The following is a 21570-nucleotide window of genomic DNA, read 5'->3' as shown; positions in this document are numbered from 1 at the left end:
GCCCGAAACCACAAGTCCTGTGAACTAGGCAGTCCCCGTACGTGCATATGCTTAGTTTATACCTACTAGCTCACCTTCATATGTGGTTTCTCTTGCTGAACTGCAGCTTTAGCTTCTTCGCCAGTCTACATCCAGTTATCACAATATGTATATCTACTTGCTTTTAGATCATCAATAATCAGGAATTACTTTCCCAACGAGCTCTGGCCATTGTTGCCTGTCCGCCATCTTCAAACTTTAGGCTCGAGCTCGGTCCCGTATACAACGGGATATCACGCCCACGTTACAGCCCACTTTGACTGCCTACAAGTAGTTTTAGCTAACACTACGCAAACTGCACAGAAATCGCAACGATTAATTAATATTGTCGATGTAAGCATAGTACGTAGTAGAGTGTCTTACACTTGACCAATGAACATGTATAATACATATTGCTAGCGTAACTGTAGTCATATCTTGACTTTCAGTACATCACTTTACCGACAGTGAGTGAGCACAATATACTGACTAAACAATCAAACAGTCAAGATGGTCTGTATACAAGTTTTCTACTCTTCAGCGCCGTCCACCTATGCCGTTTCAGATAGAAAGATATTGCTGTGAGAAACGTCATGACAATCATTACCTGCAAATACAAACACAACATTAACCAATCCAAATAGGTGCTAGGAAGTAAAACACACTGAGGCCAAACAGCCAAACTTTAAAACCTACATCATAGCAGTTGTTATATTCTAATCCGTCCCAAACAAAACAAACATGTTTCAAACTAAGTCAAGTCGGTCATGCTCATCACTCTGATGACACTGACATTGCATTACCTCACAAAAGACAGGCTACTACATACCATGAAACAGTCTCATGTGGCCCTTTGAGTCTCAATACAGTATGGGAAAGTAAGCATGCGTGCATTGATCTCTTCATACTCCCAAGCCTACTACACTACACTGTATTACAAAGTATTCATGGTAGAGTCTGTCAAAACATGCAGCAGTGTCGCCAAATAGCCAAATGCTACAAATAAACGTTGCTGACGATAATATGGCAATGCCTTCTCGCCAGTTTGGCTAGCTGTTACAGTGTACCATGTACGCCTTCCCCTGGATGAGATCTTGCAAGCACGGTCACTAAAGCGTGCTAAGAATGGCAATTAGCGCAACACATAGGACATAGAGCTAGAAGGCCAATCAATCGTGCATGCTTTTTTATGTCCTGTACGTAGTCTGTACTATGTGCATGCAACTTCCATAAGCATCGAGACACATTTAAAGATGCAGGGTCACGGTCGAACATGCGCACTTGAGCCGACCTCAAGTGAGGTAGCTTTTGCATTGTAGCTATTGTATGTAACATATGTTCAAGTGTCCTGGCAAGAAAATCAGTTTCGATCGCCAGTAAGCCCTTCAAATGCTGTTCGTATGTTGCGTATGCGCAAAAGTCAATAGACAAAACTACTGCAAAATGGCTATTTAGGTGTCCTTTGACAGGCACGGCAGCAGTGTAAGCTTTAAACAACACAAATTCTTGGTGCTCACTGTAAGCTGAGTGCACTTGGTTACTCTGAGAGAAAGACGTGACTACGGCAAATGCCACATACGGGAACGTGACGTGTGCGTTCTGGTCACGTGCACAGCGTAAGGAACTCCGATCTGGCTCGAAGTACGAGGGTGCTTGTCAAATTTTACCGAAACTCCAGTGTAGCAACCTCAGTTTGAGGTTTTAGAAGAAAAATTCCTAGAACTACATCTAAAAAGCCTAGAATTTAGCTACCAGAGTCATGGTCTAACACAACCTCATACTGCAACGTCTTGATCGTTCCAATTCAGGCTATAGAGAGACTTCAGTCAGCTTTGCCTTCATTGCACATTAGAGCATCTAAGTCCTCGCAGTTACTGAGTGTCTGAAAAAGTGCACCCTTTTTAAACGAATGCAATTCGCATGCCCAAGGGTGACCCTGCACCTTTAACTTTTGGTGTAGAAGCTAAGAAAGATGGCACTATACGCTTAAAGTCTGGTTTGCAGATTTAGGCTTCCCGTGGTTACATTCCTTTCAGCATGACATGTGTCAGATTAGTACTGCATTTGTTGTAATTAATAAATGCTGCCTTTCAGGTTGAATCCATAGTAGTTGTTATTAGCTGTTTGCCGGTTGAGTGATTTTTTCTTGGCTCTGAAATATAGTGCTAGGCTACAAACGTACTGACTCCTTTAGCCAGGTGACTACTAATAGAAAAAAAAACATTTTGAGAAAATGATGGGAAAATGATGGGTATGTAGGGATGAATATGTACTTAATCATGCTCATCTCCTACATTACAATCCAGTACTGTGAGTGTCACACACAACTGCTGCGTTTTAATTAATTTAGGTAAAAAGATTGTGATGTAGGAGATGAGCATGATTAAGTACATACCCATCCCTACATACCCATCATTTTCTCAAAATGTTTTTTTTATTTTTTAGGTAAAAAGATTGTGATGTAGGAGATGGGCATAAACAACATAAGTACATACCCATCCCTACATACCCATCATTTTCTCAAAATGTTTTTAGACTTGTGTAGTTTGAAATGGAAATGACAGTCCTAGTAAACGTATGCAGCTCGGCCGGGATTTCAATCTTTGATTGCATCTCTAAACAACTCCCACGTTACGCTCAGCATACACGGAAGTACGTAGCAGCCGACGGATGTACGTAATAACACTGAAGAGATACACGATTACATGCACAGAGAGTCAGACAGGACGACGCGCCGTTGAACATAGTCGTACATGTTCAACTACACGCAACTGTAAGCAGCATGTAGCAGCAGGTGGAAGTGGCAGCTAGGCTTCCAAACGGTAGTCACATGTACACACGTGACCGGAACAACATGGCGTTATGGGAAGCACTACGTGAAATTGCATGGCAGCAGTTGACTGATACAAGGTGGCTTTGCACATTTCTAGCTGTTGGGTCAGTGCAATTCTTCGGACACGAGCGAATTGTTTGGTGTGACTCTCGTCGTTGTAGCTGCTTCGAGTGAGGCACTAGCCTGGCTGACAAAAGTGAAATGTGAAAGAATAAATCGGTTTTCTTACTTGCCGATAGCTGGCTTCTGAGGCGCTTAGTGTCAGCAGTGATAGTCTGGCTACCATTAGGAACGTTTGAAGTTGAGCGCTACGTGGGTCCGAGATCTCTGTAATGAGTTCTGAGAGATCCGGTTTGGATGCGTTTGGATACTTTTGTATGGGCCGCCATTTTAGATTCTTCGCATCCCTACATTTCCAGTGAAAACACTGCATGCAGCATACCAAAAACAATACTCTGTTATACATAGCACAGTTTGGTAGCCAAAAGTGAGAGCAAACTGTCATGTTTGTTTGTAAAATATCTTACCAGCTCTCAAAATCAAGAGCTCTAATACCACATTTACACTAGAGACTTCAGAACTATGCCAGGTACAGTCAGCCTACCCCTTTAACGATACCTTCCATAGTGATTATCATTACTGCACTACTCTCTGTTCAAGTTCACTTTTTACAGGGAAGTGGCTAATGAGATTGCAGTTCCAAAAGGTGTGGTCCTTACCTCCTACTGTATTAGCTAAGTACAGGATCAGAAAATGCACTCTCAGTGGATGAGTTTGACTACTGGTTTTGGAAAAATAGAATACTCTAGATATTTTTTCTATGATTTTGCTTTTTCCACTAGCCCTTTCGTACCGAAGAACCCCCGATGACTACCAATGTCCCGTATCCTATATCACTATATAAACGTAACGCCTACATCACTTCTGCAAAGCGGAACTGCCGACAGGAAATCTCAAACCAGCACCTAGAACAGCGACAAATCCATGTAGTAGCATATGCTAACGTTTTTCAATGTCTAGAAACTGTACAATGCATTGAACTATGCACTGGTGCGTTTCTTTCGGCCGTATTAAGCACCATATGCATCAGAGAGAACGTGCGCTAGGCATTTACCCACATGGATAAATCCCTTTGACGTCATTATTTGATGACGTACAGATATGAAATTGATATACCCGGATAGCCCGTTTATAGAGCTTTCGAATGGTATGACGTTTATTGCAATCCAATCATGTGCAGCCACGTCAGAGGCCAAAACGTAACCCATATTCTGATCCAGATCCCAGCGACGCTGTCATGCCTGACAAACCGAAGCATATCATGAAGCCACGTAGAGACAACGACTCCGTATATGGCGATACGCCAACTTGGAAAGCGGCATTGGATGAAGCTACCGATTTCGCGAAGTCTGACGACGCGGAATGGCACTACGGGGCAGCAGACAATGACTCCGACTTGTTGAGCAAGTTCATCCAACCGGACTGGAGTGACGACGAGGAGAGTTTGGACGATCGCCCTGGTCCCTCTTCTTCTTGGAAGAAGAACCCTCTTCTTCTCGGAAGAAGAAGTGTGCGGCTTCTAAAGCTCCTTGAGCAAAGAATCACATGAATGAAGACGAAGGTCACATGACCAGAGGGTGTGATGTCGTTTTGCATACCTAGTTTATACATTGTGAAGCGCATGAGTTCGAATGTTTCGAACGTTTTAGAGTAGTTACAACCAGGAACATGTTCGTAGTGCTAGAACGTGAACGACAACGGTTGTTGTGCGGTTTTGTTTGAAAAGAATGTGGGTGTGTGCAGCTGCACAAGCAGCTATGTGATCAGACTGGGTCATGTGTGCCGTCAGTAGATGCATGCGTAGTCATGTCTACAGAGATGTAAGTTTCGTTTCTGTGAGTTCTTTCTACAAATTTCTAGAGATTTTTGTGGTTAGTTATGAATTATGGGCGGTCGTTACGTACTGGTAAATGGTCGAACGTCATCACATAATTGGAAAATTGTGTGGAAAAGTGAACAAGTGATCGACTTACGGGTCCTCCGGACCGAAAAGGTAACATGCGATTACTCCCTAGATCACTGTGCCTGACCAAAACTACCCACTTATGGCAATGTCAGGATGTGTAGTGATGCAATTAATTGGATAATTAACTAATAGAATTACAATAGCAAGATAATGTGTACTCTTAGGCACTTAGCCTACTTTCATATGCATACATCGTGTACTGCTCTTTCCTGTTTACCAGAAAGCTTGAAACCCGGATAAACAGAAATCCAAGCTCTGGCGGTTTTGAACCGTATAAAGTTCAATTTTCTGTGATCTAGGGTTTACAATGTTAACAGTGAACGCGAACAGAGTGAGCCTGTCCCATACACACGTGCACACACACACACACACACACACACAAACACACACACACACACACACACACCACACACACACACACACACACACACACACACACACCACACACACACACACACACACACACACACACACACCACACACACACACACACACACACACACACACACACACACACACACACACACACACACACACACACACACAATGTAAGCTCTCACTTGAACTTACTGATCACTAAATTAATGCCACACTATCCAATTTGAATAAAAAGTAAATGATACCTTTATTTACACAACTTAGATACTGTTAGACACTCACCTTAACACCCATTCGTTTGCGCTCGTCATGGTATGGCTCAGCAGCCCAGCGAAGAAATGTTGCTACATCTTTTGCCATTTGAGGTATAGAGGCTGGAGTTCCTACCAATCACACTCCTATTATCTCAACAAGATACTAACAACACAAATTGCATGAAACGGGAGACTTAGTTACAGTGTAATATGCCTGATTCAAAATCACAGCAGCGACTAACACAAAGTGTTAATTGCTTTGGGTCTGGTAAGATACTTACTAAACTAGCTACAAGTTAGATCTCTAGCTATAAGATAAGCTACATCAGAAATCTGTGGATAAATAAAGTGGTGATCATTTACAATTTCCTATCACCTCTGCCTGCTCTTGCAGCCCAAACACAGAATGAACACTCAGCTAGTGAATTACGAGGTATAATGTGATTGCAACAAATTTCAAGTGTCAATGTGGTAGAGATAAACCTTGATTCTGTCTGCAAGTTGCCATTGATTTGAGCATGCCGCTTCATCACTAGCTAGTATAGTAAACAGTAAACCAAGTACAGGCTGAAAAGTGTGAAGTTTGCAATCCTGTGCCCTCCTCCAAGCCATTGTTTCCTCAATCATTATGTTGCCATTCTGCTATGTATGGAAAATCCAAAACGTGGCATTGATACAACATGCCTGCTTTAAGATTCAACAATACTTATATACCTGCTAAATAGACGTATACCTGTTAACTGAATCTCGATACTGTTTAAGCAAATTATCTAAATGTAACTAATTGCTCCAAGCAATGATATGTTTGCCCTACTACTTACTACTGTATGGTCATCAGTATCAGTATTGTAATGGTAGATGTGATGGCGGACTACTTTTTTTCTTAGATACTTCCTTTTCTTTTTGTTGAAAGAAATAAACTCAGGTTTCCTTTATCCTATGTTTCAAGATTAGACATCTTTCTCATTCTGCAAACAGACTTTGGGAAACTAAAGCACCCCAACAGGACCAAGTTTTACGCTTTCTAACCAAATGCTGTCTTTAGCCAACCCTTGACTACAGTATATTTAGCTTTATTAACACCTGGTTCTCAAACTGAAAACCTAGATCTTGGTCAGCCTAAATGCTGCTCCACTACCACATTCTGCCATCATTACATTTTCTGGAGAATGACAGCAACTACTTCAGCTATGAGCCATAAGAAAGAAGACTTTGTAAAGGTCACAAAACTTGCTGAACTGACTTTGTCTGCCACACTGCAGGGATGTGCCATGCCTCCTGTGTAGCCCAGTCACAAAGCAGCATTCATTTACGTTGTATGTGACAACCAGAGACAATAGACAAACAGCCAATCAGATAAGCAAAACGTTCATGAAAGAGTTTCTTACCACAACAGTGTAATGCACGTTTGCAATTGCCAAGTCTTGTTGGAATAAAGAATAAAACTTACATGTCTGCAACCGATAACGTGAAATTACTCGCTTTCTTGGTTTACGATCTTTGTATACGGGAATCTAACAAGAGCGATTTTATGTCCCCTATGCGATAACTCTCAATACTGTACCTCGACAACTAGACTATTTACAAACTTCGTGGTCACATGAAACAACAGTCTCTAGGACACAGCGAAAAAATTATCTGATTGGGCTGACATACAGACATACAGCCGAACAACACGGGAGGGCGGGTGAAGTTTTTATTTATATTTTAATCATCATCTAGCCCACCATCTTGTTTGGAGGAAGTGTCTGTGGTCGCAGTTCGCACACTGCATGAGTACATTGTCCACTCGATCACCAAATCCAACCTTCTGCACCACCCCATGAAGACTACAGTCGCCAGACACACGAAGAATCTTGCCAATCTCTCAAAATGCATGCCCCCTCGGACAGGGATATGCACAGGGCAACAGACACATCTTCTTTCTCAGCATGTACAAGCGCAAAAAACAGGGGCCACCCAAACACGACACTGAGTGCATCGTCCACTCGATCACCGAATCCAACTTCCTGCAATACCTCATGAAGACACAGTCGCCAGACACACGAAGAATAAAAAAACTCAGCAGCCCGGGCGGATGGGTTACCCCAATCAGACAATTTTTCGGTGTGGCCCTATGTAGATTTTAAATAGATTTTACAACTAGCATGTTTAGAAAGAAATAGCATTGAAATTCACAATTCTTTGCTGCAATTCTATTGTGGTGTCTAGACGGCTCATAGCTGCGTAAGCGTCGGTGTAAACATAACTTCAATTACTATATAGTTTGATATAAGTAGGCTAATAAAGTACCATATTCGCCCGTAATAACACCCATACCGAAATAACGCCCATGCCTGTATGCAACGGGTCAGAACTTTCAGCCCGAAAAAACGCCCATGCCCAACTATACGCCCATGCCCAAGTATAAGCCCCGAATACGCATGCGCAGACAAAACAAAATGGGTCTGCAGAACATTCGTCTCCGTCTGTGTGCGTTTGATGAGCTGGTGTCAATGTTGAGTGAGAGTGCTTGCCGCTAGACTCATGTCTTCGTTGCAATTACCGTCCCTGATGCTCTTGACGGGCTTCAGTCCGACCACGTGTGTATAGTGTTTAGTTTCTGCGTGTATGTTGATGCTGAATGGATACCAGTACCTTAGATCTTGCAAATGGATAATTGCAAGCATTTGTGGTATTTCTGTCTTCAAGTATTTAGATGATGACTGGCCAGTCGACAACATTTAGTGACCATGTATACGCCTAGGACCAAAATAACGCCCATGCCCTAGTATACGCCCAGAAAAAAGTTTTTCTTTTCTATACGCCCAGGGCGTTATTACAGGCGATAAAGTTATGCAAAGTAGTTACCCATTCAATTAATAACATTACTAAAAACATTTAACAGCCAAAGTTCACCAGCACACTACGTGTACAAACTGTCATACTATTCAAAGTATTCAAAACAGTACAGCAAAAAAGCAAAAATTTCTGTGACTTGTTAGTCTCGCCCCTTTTGTGAGGAGAAAGGTCTGGTGACAACCAGTATACCAACATGAATCCATGAAATGCGTGGTATGATCGATCAATAATGAAGCTAAACAATATAATTGCTACCTCCTGGGCAAGGTCTGGTAAATGCAAAGTATGCGCTGACGTATGGAGAAGGTGTTGCATAGGTAAATAACAAAAGCAAGACTCCATATAGTAGCTCAAGACAGTTACATACAGTATACCCGCATACGCATTATCTAGAGGCAGTAGGCTAGCTGTGCTAAGCATTGAGCAACTTTGCTTGCCAAATTTGTGGAGTGCAGTGAAGATCACTAACCACAGAAACAGGAGTCTGCCAATCATCATATGCATGGTCCCTGTTGTGCAAGACCTCAGCTCAATTGCTCCTGGCACTACGTACAGTAAAGAGCTACGCAGTGCCAGCTGGAAAGACAACCTATCTCTGCAGGAAATGTCTCGCGAAATTAAATTAGAGAGATACAGCAAAGACCAAGCTTCATGAACTAATCTTTCCTGCTATACATGCACACATCATAGGTTAGGCTTACAAGACCTCTTGCCCATGTGTTATACTTCCATGCCACCTAGAAGCAGTAAACTGGAGACACCAAGAGCTCATTCTGGCAAACAAAGCATACTAAAATTCATGAGTGTGTGGCATGTCATTGACAAAGAGTGAGCTTCTGTAGCCTGTTGGGATGAGGAGCGAGTCCCAAAGGGCAAGGAAAAGTTGCCACTTGTGTAGGGGTGGAGTCTATAAAAATGCTGTTGACGAAAAGAATAGTATTGAGATGGATAGTAATGTGGTAGAGCCAGTTGATAGAATTGATGAGGAGGTTGGTAGTAGGGTCAAGCCATCGGATAGTAAGGTGGTCCCATAAGTGATGATGGTAGTCTTGAGAAACTATTTGTTGTGTTGGTTGAATTGGTGTTGTTATATTGTTGATGTTGAATATTTCGTTGTTGTTGATGTTGATATTGTTGAGTCTGTTGCTGTCGTTGATAGAGGTTGTTGGAAAGAAGGTTTTCTCTGTTGGTATTGTTGTTGGTGTTGATAAACAGGTTGTTGTTAAGGAGGTTGTCCAAATTGTGGAGGATTGGTCTTTGGCAATCTTGGCCTTCTCTTCAGGGATACTAGTTTTCTTTGTCATTTTCATTCTAGATCTGTTTCAGTGTTTTCAAGGTCTTCTCATGTGTACTAATTATATTTCCATTGATATGTATTTCCAGTTTCTCTTTCAATTCTTTTATAGCCTCTTCTAATTGTGTTTTAATATGCTTTAGGTATCGACAAGACAATTCCATTAGTTTTTCTTTGGTGTCTCTGAGCGTGTTCAATTTGCAGTTCTGGCAGAAACTGCTAGAACTCGCGTTTGATTTAATTCTGGAACTGTTTGAACTGATTCCGACACTTCTGTCCAACGAACTGGAACTGATGGCGTGCTCTCTGGTTTGGAAGTTCGAGGCTAGAACTGCACTATACTTCTCTTCTGCAAAATTCCCAGAAAAGTGATGCGCAATATTTGCAGACGGCATTACTGATAGCTTTGTGCTCTATTTCGCTCCGTGTAAGAAAGATTGGCGTCTATCACTCACAAGGTCAACAAGACGCACTGCTAGCTGAAGTTGCTCTGGTAATCGATTGATTCATTTGATTGGTAGCTGATGAAGCCGTAGTAGGCATTGACATAGCAGTTCAGTTGACAAAGCAGATTTTCGTTCGATTTAGTTCTGGTTCTGTCAGTTCCAACAGTTCCAACACGCCCTGCCCTCATTTCAGTTCTAGAACTGCACATCGAACGCGCCCTCTCAATATCTTGTCCTATTCTTCCTCGAATTCTTTGGTGACAAGCATAACATTTAGACTCTTCTGTATCTGTAGACCCACCCTAGAAACTAAATTGTCAATTGCACAAGATGTTAGAAACGATAGATAGTGTGTAGCACGTATGAGCTGTTGTTGTTTTCTAAATAAATTCTTATGATGGGAGTGGTCTGAGTGTTGAAATAGATTGTTAATGATAGGAGTGGTCTGAGCCTTGTCAAGTGCTGATACAGATCTTGACGGTTGTATAATGGATGATGTCGTAGTTGTAGAAATAGAAGACGTAGATGGGATTGTTGTCATCGACTTAGTGGTTTGAAAGTAATTTCCGATACCAGGTGACGGCATGGTTTGATGACGACGACATTTTGGAGCTTGAGCAGTACATGTATCAGATCGGTGTGAGAGCAGTGCAGAGGTTGTAATGGGGAGAGACAACAGCAACGGTAGAGCGGCCTCAGTGGTACAGTGTAGAGAGAAAAGAGTATCTGTTGGACGTCTGAGGAGGAGTTCGTTGCATAGTGAGAGAGACGAGTAGACAGAGTGAGTAATACCAATACAATGAATCAAATAAAGCATAGAACCAGTCCAACGCTTCGGTCTGTGACCTTTCTCATGGGCAGAACTAACTAACAATCTGTTGGACTGAAAGTCAAAATGTTTCGTAATATGACAGTAAAGGAGAAATTCAGTGAGTTGTTGACATTAACATTGCCAGAAATGTTAATCTAGTGTTGACATCTATTTAGAAAACATCAAGAATTTGATTGTCATTATTTTGATTAAAACCAAAGAATTGGGATTATTCTGGCAAGTTTACCTGAACACATGATTTTAGTGATTACAACAAACAATATCCTTTTCTACTGAATTAACTTAGCTATCCATTCAACAGCAATAGCAAACTGACTTATCAATTATCTCTTGCTTACCATCCTCAAATTCCACTGCTTCTGGATAAAGAGCTTGTGGCATTCCTATCATGCCACCTGCAAAGTATGGATTATATGTAAGGCCTTCCGTTTCCTTGATTCCAGCAGGTGGGTCACAGTAACCCGTTAACAGAGAAAAAACATAATCCTAACAAAAATTAAGAAGACAAATTACTCAGCTAATACAGCACACCGTCGTACACAATAGTCATAACACTTAAGACAAGTTAAGAATTTCAGACCAACTGAGATTGAAAACATAATGGAAATCCCAATACACATAAACAAGAAAAGTAATATATGCATTGTCACCAAAAATTAATAATTAATTAAAAACAATCAAACCTAAAGTCAACAGACTCTATTTAAAACAAGAAATCAGTAACCTCTTCTCCTCTACTAGCAGGAACAATCCAACTTAGATCACGAGGTAAAGATCCTAGAGCAAAACAATAAGATTTAAAACAGTCATTTTCATTGAACAACCTCTTACCATTGTTAGCAGCTCTAGCAGCAGCATCATTAGGATATGGCTTTGCAAAGCGATCGTAAAGCTAAGACATCAAATAGTCAGCGCATTCACAAACTCAACACGACTGACTATAGAATAAGCGAACAATCTACATACCGTGCCAGGACGCTCGTACATGTTTCCATCATCATCTGGGCCATCAGTAATCATATACTACATGAAACATTAAACAAAAATTATCACACTCTAGCACTTCCTCATCTGAAGCAAATGCTAAATATACTACTATACAAAAACTGAACATGACTATATGCTACTTTGAGTATTAGATGTTTCTATGTCCATACTTGCAAGTATGTATAAAATCAGTAGTATTTGACTGCATGAGTACTGTAAACTAACAACATAAATGAAACACAATAAAGATCTGCTTTTGTTGGCATTTTTACTAGTTTTGTAGTACACCCTTACCTCCTTAATCAATCTGGGCACCTAGGGACCATAAGGTGTCTGTGAATGGAAATGTCCACCGGGACCCCAGCCAGAAACATACCGTTTTAGCCATACATATAAATATGCAGGTAGATACACAATAACCAATAACAACGTCACTATTTTCATGTGCCTACATTGAACTAGATGGAAGTGTCTGGCAGACAAATGCCCAGACCTTGAGAATCCGCATTCTTTATCAACCTACGATGATGTCAAACACATCAGATTACCAGACCTTCACATTTGAAAATCAGAGGAGTGACAAATCGCTCTTCTGAATTGTTTAAGGAGAGTGACAAATTGCTCTTCTGGATTGTTTAAGGAGAGTGATGTCACTCCGAGTCACAAATCCAATGACAACAATTAAACGATATACTAAAACTTCGGTGATTACGATTCTGATTACATAGACACAGCTACTGCTACATGTGCTACACTCTAGTAAAATTACTACATGCAATAGGTTACCATGACTTGTGCATTAATTAGATATAGCCATCCTAATCAGTGTCTATGTTAGAGAAAGGATCAAGAGTTTCTACGTCAGAGTCACAGTTGTTACTGCCTCTGAAACAGATGGATTGGGATCGAGGTCCAAACGTGAGGTCTTGGAAAAAATCTCCAGACTGCCATCTTTGAAACCAAGAGTTTCCAGTCCAACACTCAATTTCATCTTCCTTCGACTCTTCATGTAGTTGTCAAGCACCGTTTGAACAAACAATCCCATGACCTTCTGTTCAGTCCAAATCAGATGGTTTGCTCTGATAATAAGAAATAGGAAGCCTATGCTAGTCTTACCAAAGATCCAAGATGGCGTGTGACAGTGTGTTTCGTCACAAAGTCGGTACCACTGACAAACTTGGAGCCGTAACGTTTTGCATTCTGTCTCAAAAGTAATCTCGTGTAATTTTCTCCTAATACTTAGAGCAGGTCTTACACCATACCTTGACAACCAGCTCGCGACTGTCTTCTCTCCTAGTTTCAAAGCCAAAAGAATTGTTAACATTCCAACTCATGAAAGTAGCAAGTTTTACGTTTGTGGCTCTTTCAGATCTGCCGGACATAGCAGTTTAAACACAGAAATAACACTGCTGCAACTTCCTTCATGTTACGTGTTGTAGATATCAAAACCCAGACCTTGGAGACCCATTTGGAGTTGTTGCTGTATATGGAAAACAACCATGACAGTTAGAGAGTCTGGTACAAGGCTTTAGTTGACCGTAAGCTGCAGATTAGACATAAGTCACCCAATAACCTGAGGAGCGCTACAAATGCACTCCAGTTTTACAATTAAGGAGCGGGAGTGTCACGCTCCTCAATAATGAAGGTCTGGATTACTATTACTAAAATGATGACAGATGCCAAGTTACAGCTACAGAAAATGCAGAACGATGTGTTGCAACACAAACACTACCTATAAGAGTCCTAAAACTACTGGTTAGCCTCCAAGAAGAAATATTAATGTCAAGAGCACATCAGCAAATTGACCATACTCTTGTGTGCTAACTACTAGTATAATAAATCACAACCCCCTCTTAGCATGCACGTTGCTGCAATACCTATTTCTAACATCGATAGCCACACTACTAGTCTATTCACTGTAAGGCTGGACTTCAAAAGTCTGCAACAACTCCACCTTTTGCAATGAAACCGCATGATTTTGAATTATTGTTTGCTGAGTTATTTATTCCTTACTGACAAAAGAAAAGCAAAAGTAAGACTTATCTACAGCGAGAGCATTCCAAACTGATTTCAGTGTACAATGGGCAGAGCAAGAGAATTTGTGTAACCTAGTAGGTACACCCAAAGTATAGAAACTGGAACCATGTAAGTTGATTGGTGGGCCCATGTTACCAATCTAGCAGCTTGTCATGCCTCTATAAGCACAATAGGCAACCATTTCTCATTACTCACTCAAGTGTTTTCTACCCCAACTTGCAACGGCTGTAATTTATAATTTAACCAGTCAAGTGAAACAGTAGATTGGTTTTCATACATCTATTCCTTGTATAGATACAACATCTTATACCGTATAAGATAAAATATTGTCGGGGAATTTATTTGGTGAATTAGCGGATTTTTTCGCGTGCGCCAATATAAAATCCGCCATTAACTTGGCCACTGGGATATGTTGATGTCATCACCCATGTGGATCAGGCATGGGGCGCTACGTCATGTGGATAAGACGACGAGATGGTAACCCATGCTTGCTGTCTGTTGTGCCTACCCTGTCTAGCAGGGAAATTGACATGATAATGAGGCTGTGATACTGAAGCTGTCGGTGAAGCAGGAGGATTCATGCGAGATACATTCTTTGCACTAACACAGCAATTCTTCATCAACACAGCAATTCTTCATCAACACAGCAATTCTTCATCAATACAGTAGAACATTGGAGACCAGAAACTAGTTTGGGAAATGTGATAACCACGAATGCAGCTGACTCTGTCATGATGCGGACTCTTAACTAGTGGTTGGTAAATATCGTACATTTACCAATTATGCAACAATGATGTCCAACCGCCAAAACAAAATCCACCAATACGCTTTTTTGTCAATTCCTTGCAAACCACAAAATAAATTCCCGCCAATGTTTCATCTTATATGGTAACGTGCATGTCAAGTGGTGGTGATGATAGCTTTTAAATCAAAACTAGTCTCCTAACTGTGACATCTCTTAGCAACCAATGCACTTGATTTCCCTTTTACTGTTTTGAAACGAGTGCCACCTCTTCTTGACAACTTCTAAATACACAGAGTTTCACAACATCACTTCCATGTTCCACTTACAAACAGAACCACTAGTTTGTGACCAGATTTCCAGACGTGTGACCAGGAATGCATAAATGGCATTACAGAAAACACTGCTCATATATCACTGGTTCAATTTAAAGGGGATCTCCAACGAAATTACAACCTGATCTCAAAATGTAGGCTTATCATGAAACTGCCTGCTGCGCTACTTTCAGGCTAGCAGTCACTTTAGTAGTGGAGAAAACGCGGGTTATGTACGGAGCATGCACCAGGCTGATACGTCATTGGTGCTAAGCTCCGCCTACACCAAATGAATTGCCTCCATAGCTTAGTTATCTTGCCAGTAAACTACATGAAAACTAAACGGGAATAGTAACTATCAAGGGATCTTGTGTTTTAAGGCCTTAGAAGAGCTCTCCGCAACAAAGTAAGATGCTAGATGCTGTTTTCTCCCAGCAGACTTGACCGTCTCCTCTCACAGAAGATGAAGCAATAAAACTTAACGATAATTAGCGTTACCCTTCATTCTATTAATCTACGAGGAGAAACATTTAGAGAGTTCAGCTTGGCGAAGTGTTACAGGTGCAGAATGGCTTTAATTAAACTTTAAGACGTTTACCTGAGCGCAATAATGTAGACGATGTAGCTAGTACTGTAGTACATAATTTGCTTCACCTCGCAGTGTGTAGACTTGTGACCAAGGCAATATACCGAACCTTCGTCATTCCCGGATACTCAATCTTCTATCGCGGCTCATGAGGCATATAAAAGCCATGCTGATCCCCAAAGCTGAGCACACCGGACTGCTACCTAAATTTGACATGGACGTAAAACTAGAGAACAACAAAAGGCGTGTCCATCTACGCAGGTCTCTCGAAGAGAACGTCTATGCTTCCTTGACATACTTTAACCTTGTGCATGTTTCTCATTGTAGATCAATAGAGCAAAGGCTGACGCTTATTACTGTTGAGTTTTATTGCGCTAGCTTCGTCTTATGTGAGAGGAGAGGGTCAAATCTGCTGGGGGAAAAACGGCCTCTACAATCCTACTTTTGTTACATGAGCTCTTCTAAGGCCTTAAAACACAAGATCCCTCTATAGTTACCATTCCCGTTTAGTTTGTGTGTAGTTTACTGGCAAGATAACTAGGCTACGGAGGCAATTCATTTGGTGTAGGCAGAGCTTAGCGCCAATGATGTGTCAGCTTGGCGCATGCTTCATACATAACACGCGTTTTTTCTGCTACCAAATTGACGAATGGCCTGAAAGTAGTGCAGCATGAAGTTTCACGATAAAGCCTACATTTTGAGATCAGTTGTATTTCTGTTGGGGTTCCCCTTTAATAGTGAATAGACTTGTATTACATCTGCAGTGACTCTCTAACCCATGCATTTATACCATTGATTTTAAAATTCCAAACAAATGCATACATCATTTCAGATACAAAATATTGATGTTGTCTAGTGATAGTGTAGTAGAGTTATTCCCCTACTAAACTTTAGAAAACTAAAGAACTGACTTTTCTCAAGTGGTAGCAGTTGCAAATATGTGACCTGTGCAATAAATCACACACCGCTGAAGTTCAATCTACCACAGAGTACAGTACCTGTATGTAGGGATTGCCCAGGTTTGGGAGTGTGGCTGGGTGTTTACATAAACCGATAAAAAGGGCCTAAACAATAAAGGTAAATCTTTTCTAAAATTGCATAATGAAAAGTGTAAGATTTGATCTTCATATGAGTACGTACTTTCAGTTTTGCAAAGCCAATCTACTACATGAGAAAAGCGATCGTCGACATCTGGAAGCGTGGCTAATTTTCTTTTTCTTTCTTCTTCAGTAAGGATTACTCTAAATGTACATCACATCAAATCTTGAAATTTGACAATAATGCGTAAAATAACCTGACGCAGTGCCTTTTAACAAAAGAAAAGAGAAATATTCAAGAAAAGTGTAGTTTTGCCATTGCAGTTGAGGTACATGTATGCACCTCAGACTCCATGATCAAATTCATTCAGTGCTCCCCCCCCCCCCCCCCGTGTCAACACCTAGCAATGCTTGAAAAGCACGTGCAATTGTACTGAATTCTGATTGGTTGTTACCATACAATGGTAAACAAAGCGTTGCTATGCAGCACGTTTTGACAGGTCTGTGCTTTTCTATTAAAAGTTATCAAGGTATCTGGATAACAGATGCAATCCTCATCAATTAAATTAAAGCCTGAATGTTCTACCAGTATTTCACATTTTGTAGTTCACCTAAGCTCCAGAATGGCAACGTAATTAACCAGAGAAAACTACAACTTGGATTGGCGAACAACATCACAAGTGTCACACTTCTCAGGGTGTGCTCGAGTTATTAAACTAGCTTGAAAAGAACCGCTTTCTTGAATCGGCGGCAGCACGCTTGCATATAGAATTAATTAATTAACTAAAGTCTAATTTAGTCTACAAATGCTCGAAATCTGCTGCAAAAATTACTGTATAATTCATTCTGCCACAACTAATATATTATGACTCCACTTGATTACGTCGATCTGTTACGTAGCATCATTTGGGATAGGAAAAGGGCAGCGCTAATTAATCCTGACAGTGACACGTGTGGTATCTATTGCCTAGAGTCTAGAGAATACTCAGTCCCAAACAGTTTTTATGGAAGTAGGGAGAGACGTAGGGATTGTATATAAAAAATAGAAACAAGTTTTACATAGTGGTGACATCATCTAGTCTTTCCAACTCACACTCCCTACCACTCCCTACGTTATTGTCCACTGAGTTGGGAAAACTAGATGACGTCACCACTACTATGTAAAACTTGTTTCTATTGTTTTTACGCAATCCCTACACATGGTCATCTCTCTTCTTATTTCATAGAAAATGTCTACTTCTAGTTTATACTAATGAGCACGAATGAGATTCGAGAATCTAACAAAACAATAAAAACAACCACAAAAACTGTCTGCGCAACAAAACCACATTGAAAACTGACATGATACTGCTTTGAAAAGCACACACTGGAGACATGCCAGAGACCTGGCCACTTCCACCTAAGACAACAACCTCAGAAATCAGACCAACTAAACACGTTCTCTTGAGGTACTGTATAAGATGAACTATTGGCAGATTGGCATATTTTCAGCGAGTCCCAATATAAAATCGGCCATTAATTAATTTCGTCACTGGGATAAGTAGACATCATTACCCAAGTGAATCAGGCATCTAATAGCGATGTGGCAGTACCTCACATGGATGAGATTGCAAGATGGTAATCCCTGCTTGCTGTCTGTTGTGCCTATATCCTGTCTAGCAACAAGGTTAAACATAAGAATGAGAACGTGAAACTGTTAATGAAATAGGAGCAAGGAGTCATGCGAGTCAAGTTCCTTGCATTAACACAGCAATTCTTTATACACCAGTACAGTAGTGGAGACCAATAAGTTAGGAAAATGTGTTGGCCTCAACGGGGTGTAGTACCCTAACCATGTGACTATACACCTCCAAATCACTTCCACAGGGCAGAAGCCAGAGTACTTCACTCACGTGCGCAATGTTTTCCACTTTCTTTAATGTTTTGACTTTGAATCACTCGACCACTACCAAGATAAGCGAAAGATAGATGGAGAAATTCTATATGACTTGTTTGGCATCCCAAACGGTGAGTGGATCTACGATATTTCGCAGTAGTCCGCCTTCACTAAAGCTAAATGTACATCTAAAGGCCTGTCCACACTAGACCACAATGGATCCTGATCGTCGCTAGCGAGCGTCCACACTACACTTTGAAAACGCTATCTCCGCCTTATTTTCGATATCACGTGACTGATAACCGATGTGTACATGTGGCTTCTTTGCTTGTGGAAAGCGTTGATACAGCGACCTAAGGTGAGCAAGAACAAAGACGAGTGAGGAGTGTTAGATGTTCCGACTACACGCGTAGCGTACGTAAAGGTAACGCCCACTATTTCTAATTGGATTCAACCGATCGCGATCGAAACCACCTCGCGATGTGGATTGGATTTATCGCAATCGGATCGCGATCCAGTTGCCAGTGTGGACAGGCCCTTAGAGGTGATTCAGAATTTTTGTCATTTTCACGAGTGTACAAAATGTACACTTTTTGGCTATCCCTCCCCTCCTCCCAAAAGCATATTTTAAAATGACAATTTCTGATCACATGCGAACATGTACCAGTATGCAGCAATGCTGCGTATGTTATTACAACTCCCCTACTGCACGTAGTTTAGTATTGTCTATGTAATATACAATTAATACTACACAACTAACACTTATTGTTCAATACACTTGAAAGTATTTTAGCAGCTATATGTACTCTCAATCGCTTTTTTGGACGGACATCCTCGCTTCATCCTGTGGTTAGCGTCCACTTGATGCTTTTGAAATTGGTAACGAGGTGGATATTACTGGCTGCACACTTTGCATACATGACTATTCGAGATCCCTGTAGCTGATGCCCGTCTTTTTCCACCGTGCACCAAAAAGCTTTTCCCTCGCTGCTTCCGACGAGAGGCAGAGTTTGGCTTTTGCAGCTGCTGTCCACTCCTTCTGTCCGGCATGCACTGCCTCACTCTGTGATCAATGTTCGTTGTTGAACACAAAGACGTTCATAACGTGATGATATAGACAGTGAGGATTCTTGTGCACAACGGTTGGTTTACGCAGGCAATAAGTAAACAATGACTGAAAGTCTTGGAAGGCTTTCACACAGACCTCCGTGCTACCATAAATACCCGCATTAATTCAGGATGCGCATGGGCAAACTTTGCGATTCCAGACTGCATCAAAAGATCTCAACTCAAAGCAGTCTAACCGTTTAATAAGGGTCCTGCACAACATGTCTCCAGAGCATTTAAAGGCCATCACATAAAGCATCGCTTGGTATTAAAATGAGAAAATAAATAAATAAATATCCTAATCATCATTTAAAAAGCGTATGCAAGACCCTACCCTCCTAGCATACGTTTTGTACGCTCGTGAAAACAACAAAAATTGTGAACAACCCCTAGGGTACATCATAGAAGCAGCAATAATGTCTAACAAACATTCTCAAAGCGTTCCAAACACTGGAAGTCTATAGCTAGAATGCATCAATACTATGTGCACACACTAAAAGAAATAAGAAACTAGAGTTGCCATAGAGGCAAAGTAAACACAATCTACATGTCGAGCAAGTGTCATCTGGCTTGTACAGTGCATTTGTGTTTGTGAGAGAACAGGAACAATCTATTTTCTCATTTTCTCATCATAGAGCGCTTGAACCTCGTGAATTTCTTCTTTGCTCTCGTGGTCATGGCCCATAGTGGTAAACATCGCACATGAACACGGCCTGAAGCAAAATCACCACCGCAAATGTGCGAACGTTCATTCTTCCCAGTTCACTCGTTTGCATGACCCTGATCTAGATTGATCTACAGTCTCTTTCCATCACAATTCAATAGAAACCGAAAACGTTTCACAACACCTCTTTGCTGTTCAGCCTAACTCGGTCGATAGTGCAGAAATTAGATGAAATTAACGGTGACCATTTTTGCTTTTGCCCTACAAAATGGCGGATGCTTGTAATCACGTAATATTAACTGAGCTACACCTCCCAGGCATGGGGTCTATAGGTAGTTCGTATTTGCATATTTGCAGAGTTCTACTATCTCAATTAACATAGTTTAATGATTCCCTTTGTACATCAGTTCAATAGAAAACTCAGGTTACTGAGGTATCAACTGTACACAGTAAGTCTTGGGATAGTAAACATGACAATACTACTAAACTGTATTACCAACATTCTGCACAGAAACGTAATCAAGAGACAAGGGCCTCACTTCTGCAGCTATTTGTTTTGCTTCTTCTTCAGTGTGAGTCACTCCAACAAGATTACGATAAGAAAGCTGATTCATACTGTGACAAGCAGCACAAACTTGAGTGTAGACCTGAAATCCACGGCGAATGCTACAACACACAGCACAAAAACTTGTAGCAAACGTGCAAACGCTGAATGAATCTCACTGGCTCACCTAGCGTGATCCAAAGCACTAAGAAGACCGTTGTGCTTCCAAGGGTAACTAGGCGGTTCTACCTCAGTTCCAGAAGCATCGATTTGAGCAGTCGCTACACCATAAAGAGTGACAACACCGCTCGCTCCAGCAACACCAAGAAGAGCGTACTATAACGTGCCATAACTTGTACCTCATCTACAAAAATCAGCATCTACAGAAGCGACACCTACCAATAATTTTCTAGACCCTGCTACTTCAGCCGATTTCCAACTACCAAGTCGAGTCTAAAACACAAATCGAAGTAACCCTTAGGGACCTCACTTGTAGCTCTTTAAACAAACTTGTATAACGGCATTTATCGGTAACCGATGTCGTATAAGATTTCTGTGCAGTCCTAACAAACGAGAAGACATTACGACCTAAGAAGACAAAATGGCGGAAGAAGAGCCCGTATGTAACTTGAGAACAGTCAAAAGCCCGTACATGCCTTCCTTTGATGCGAGTCAAATTGCAGTGGAGTTTCACCTGTGGTTTATCTAAAACAATAATAAACTTGCGGGAAAACAAGTTGCTATTACTCATCCA

At 41.1% G+C, this 21570-nt stretch overlaps 1 protein-coding gene across 1 annotated transcript; it reads right to left on the bottom strand.

The window, feature by feature from the left end:
- Window positions 1-384: 384 nt before the first annotated feature.
- On the bottom strand, window positions 385-21451 carry LOC134190001 (cytochrome c1, heme protein, mitochondrial-like). Its single transcript, XM_062658401.1, has 10 exons — window positions 21327-21451; window positions 21216-21269; window positions 21004-21152; window positions 20812-20938; window positions 11889-11945; window positions 11754-11814; window positions 11647-11699; window positions 11261-11408; window positions 5538-5638; window positions 385-625 (listed from the first exon to the last, which is right to left on the bottom strand). The coding sequence occupies exons 1-10, from the start codon at window positions 21396-21398 to the stop codon at window positions 524-526; spliced, it is 924 nt and encodes a 307-aa protein (XP_062514385.1). The 5' UTR covers window positions 21399-21451; the 3' UTR covers window positions 385-523.
- Between the last annotated feature and the right edge of the window lie 119 nt (window positions 21452-21570).

Source organism: Corticium candelabrum, chromosome 14 (genome assembly GCF_963422355.1).
Source record: "Corticium candelabrum chromosome 14, ooCorCand1.1, whole genome shotgun sequence".
In the NCBI taxonomy this organism is placed as follows: Eukaryota; Metazoa; Porifera; class Homoscleromorpha; order Homosclerophorida; family Plakinidae; genus Corticium; species Corticium candelabrum.
The sequence above is the reverse complement of the archived record's forward strand: the minus strand, read 5'-3'. Positions and strand labels throughout refer to the sequence as shown.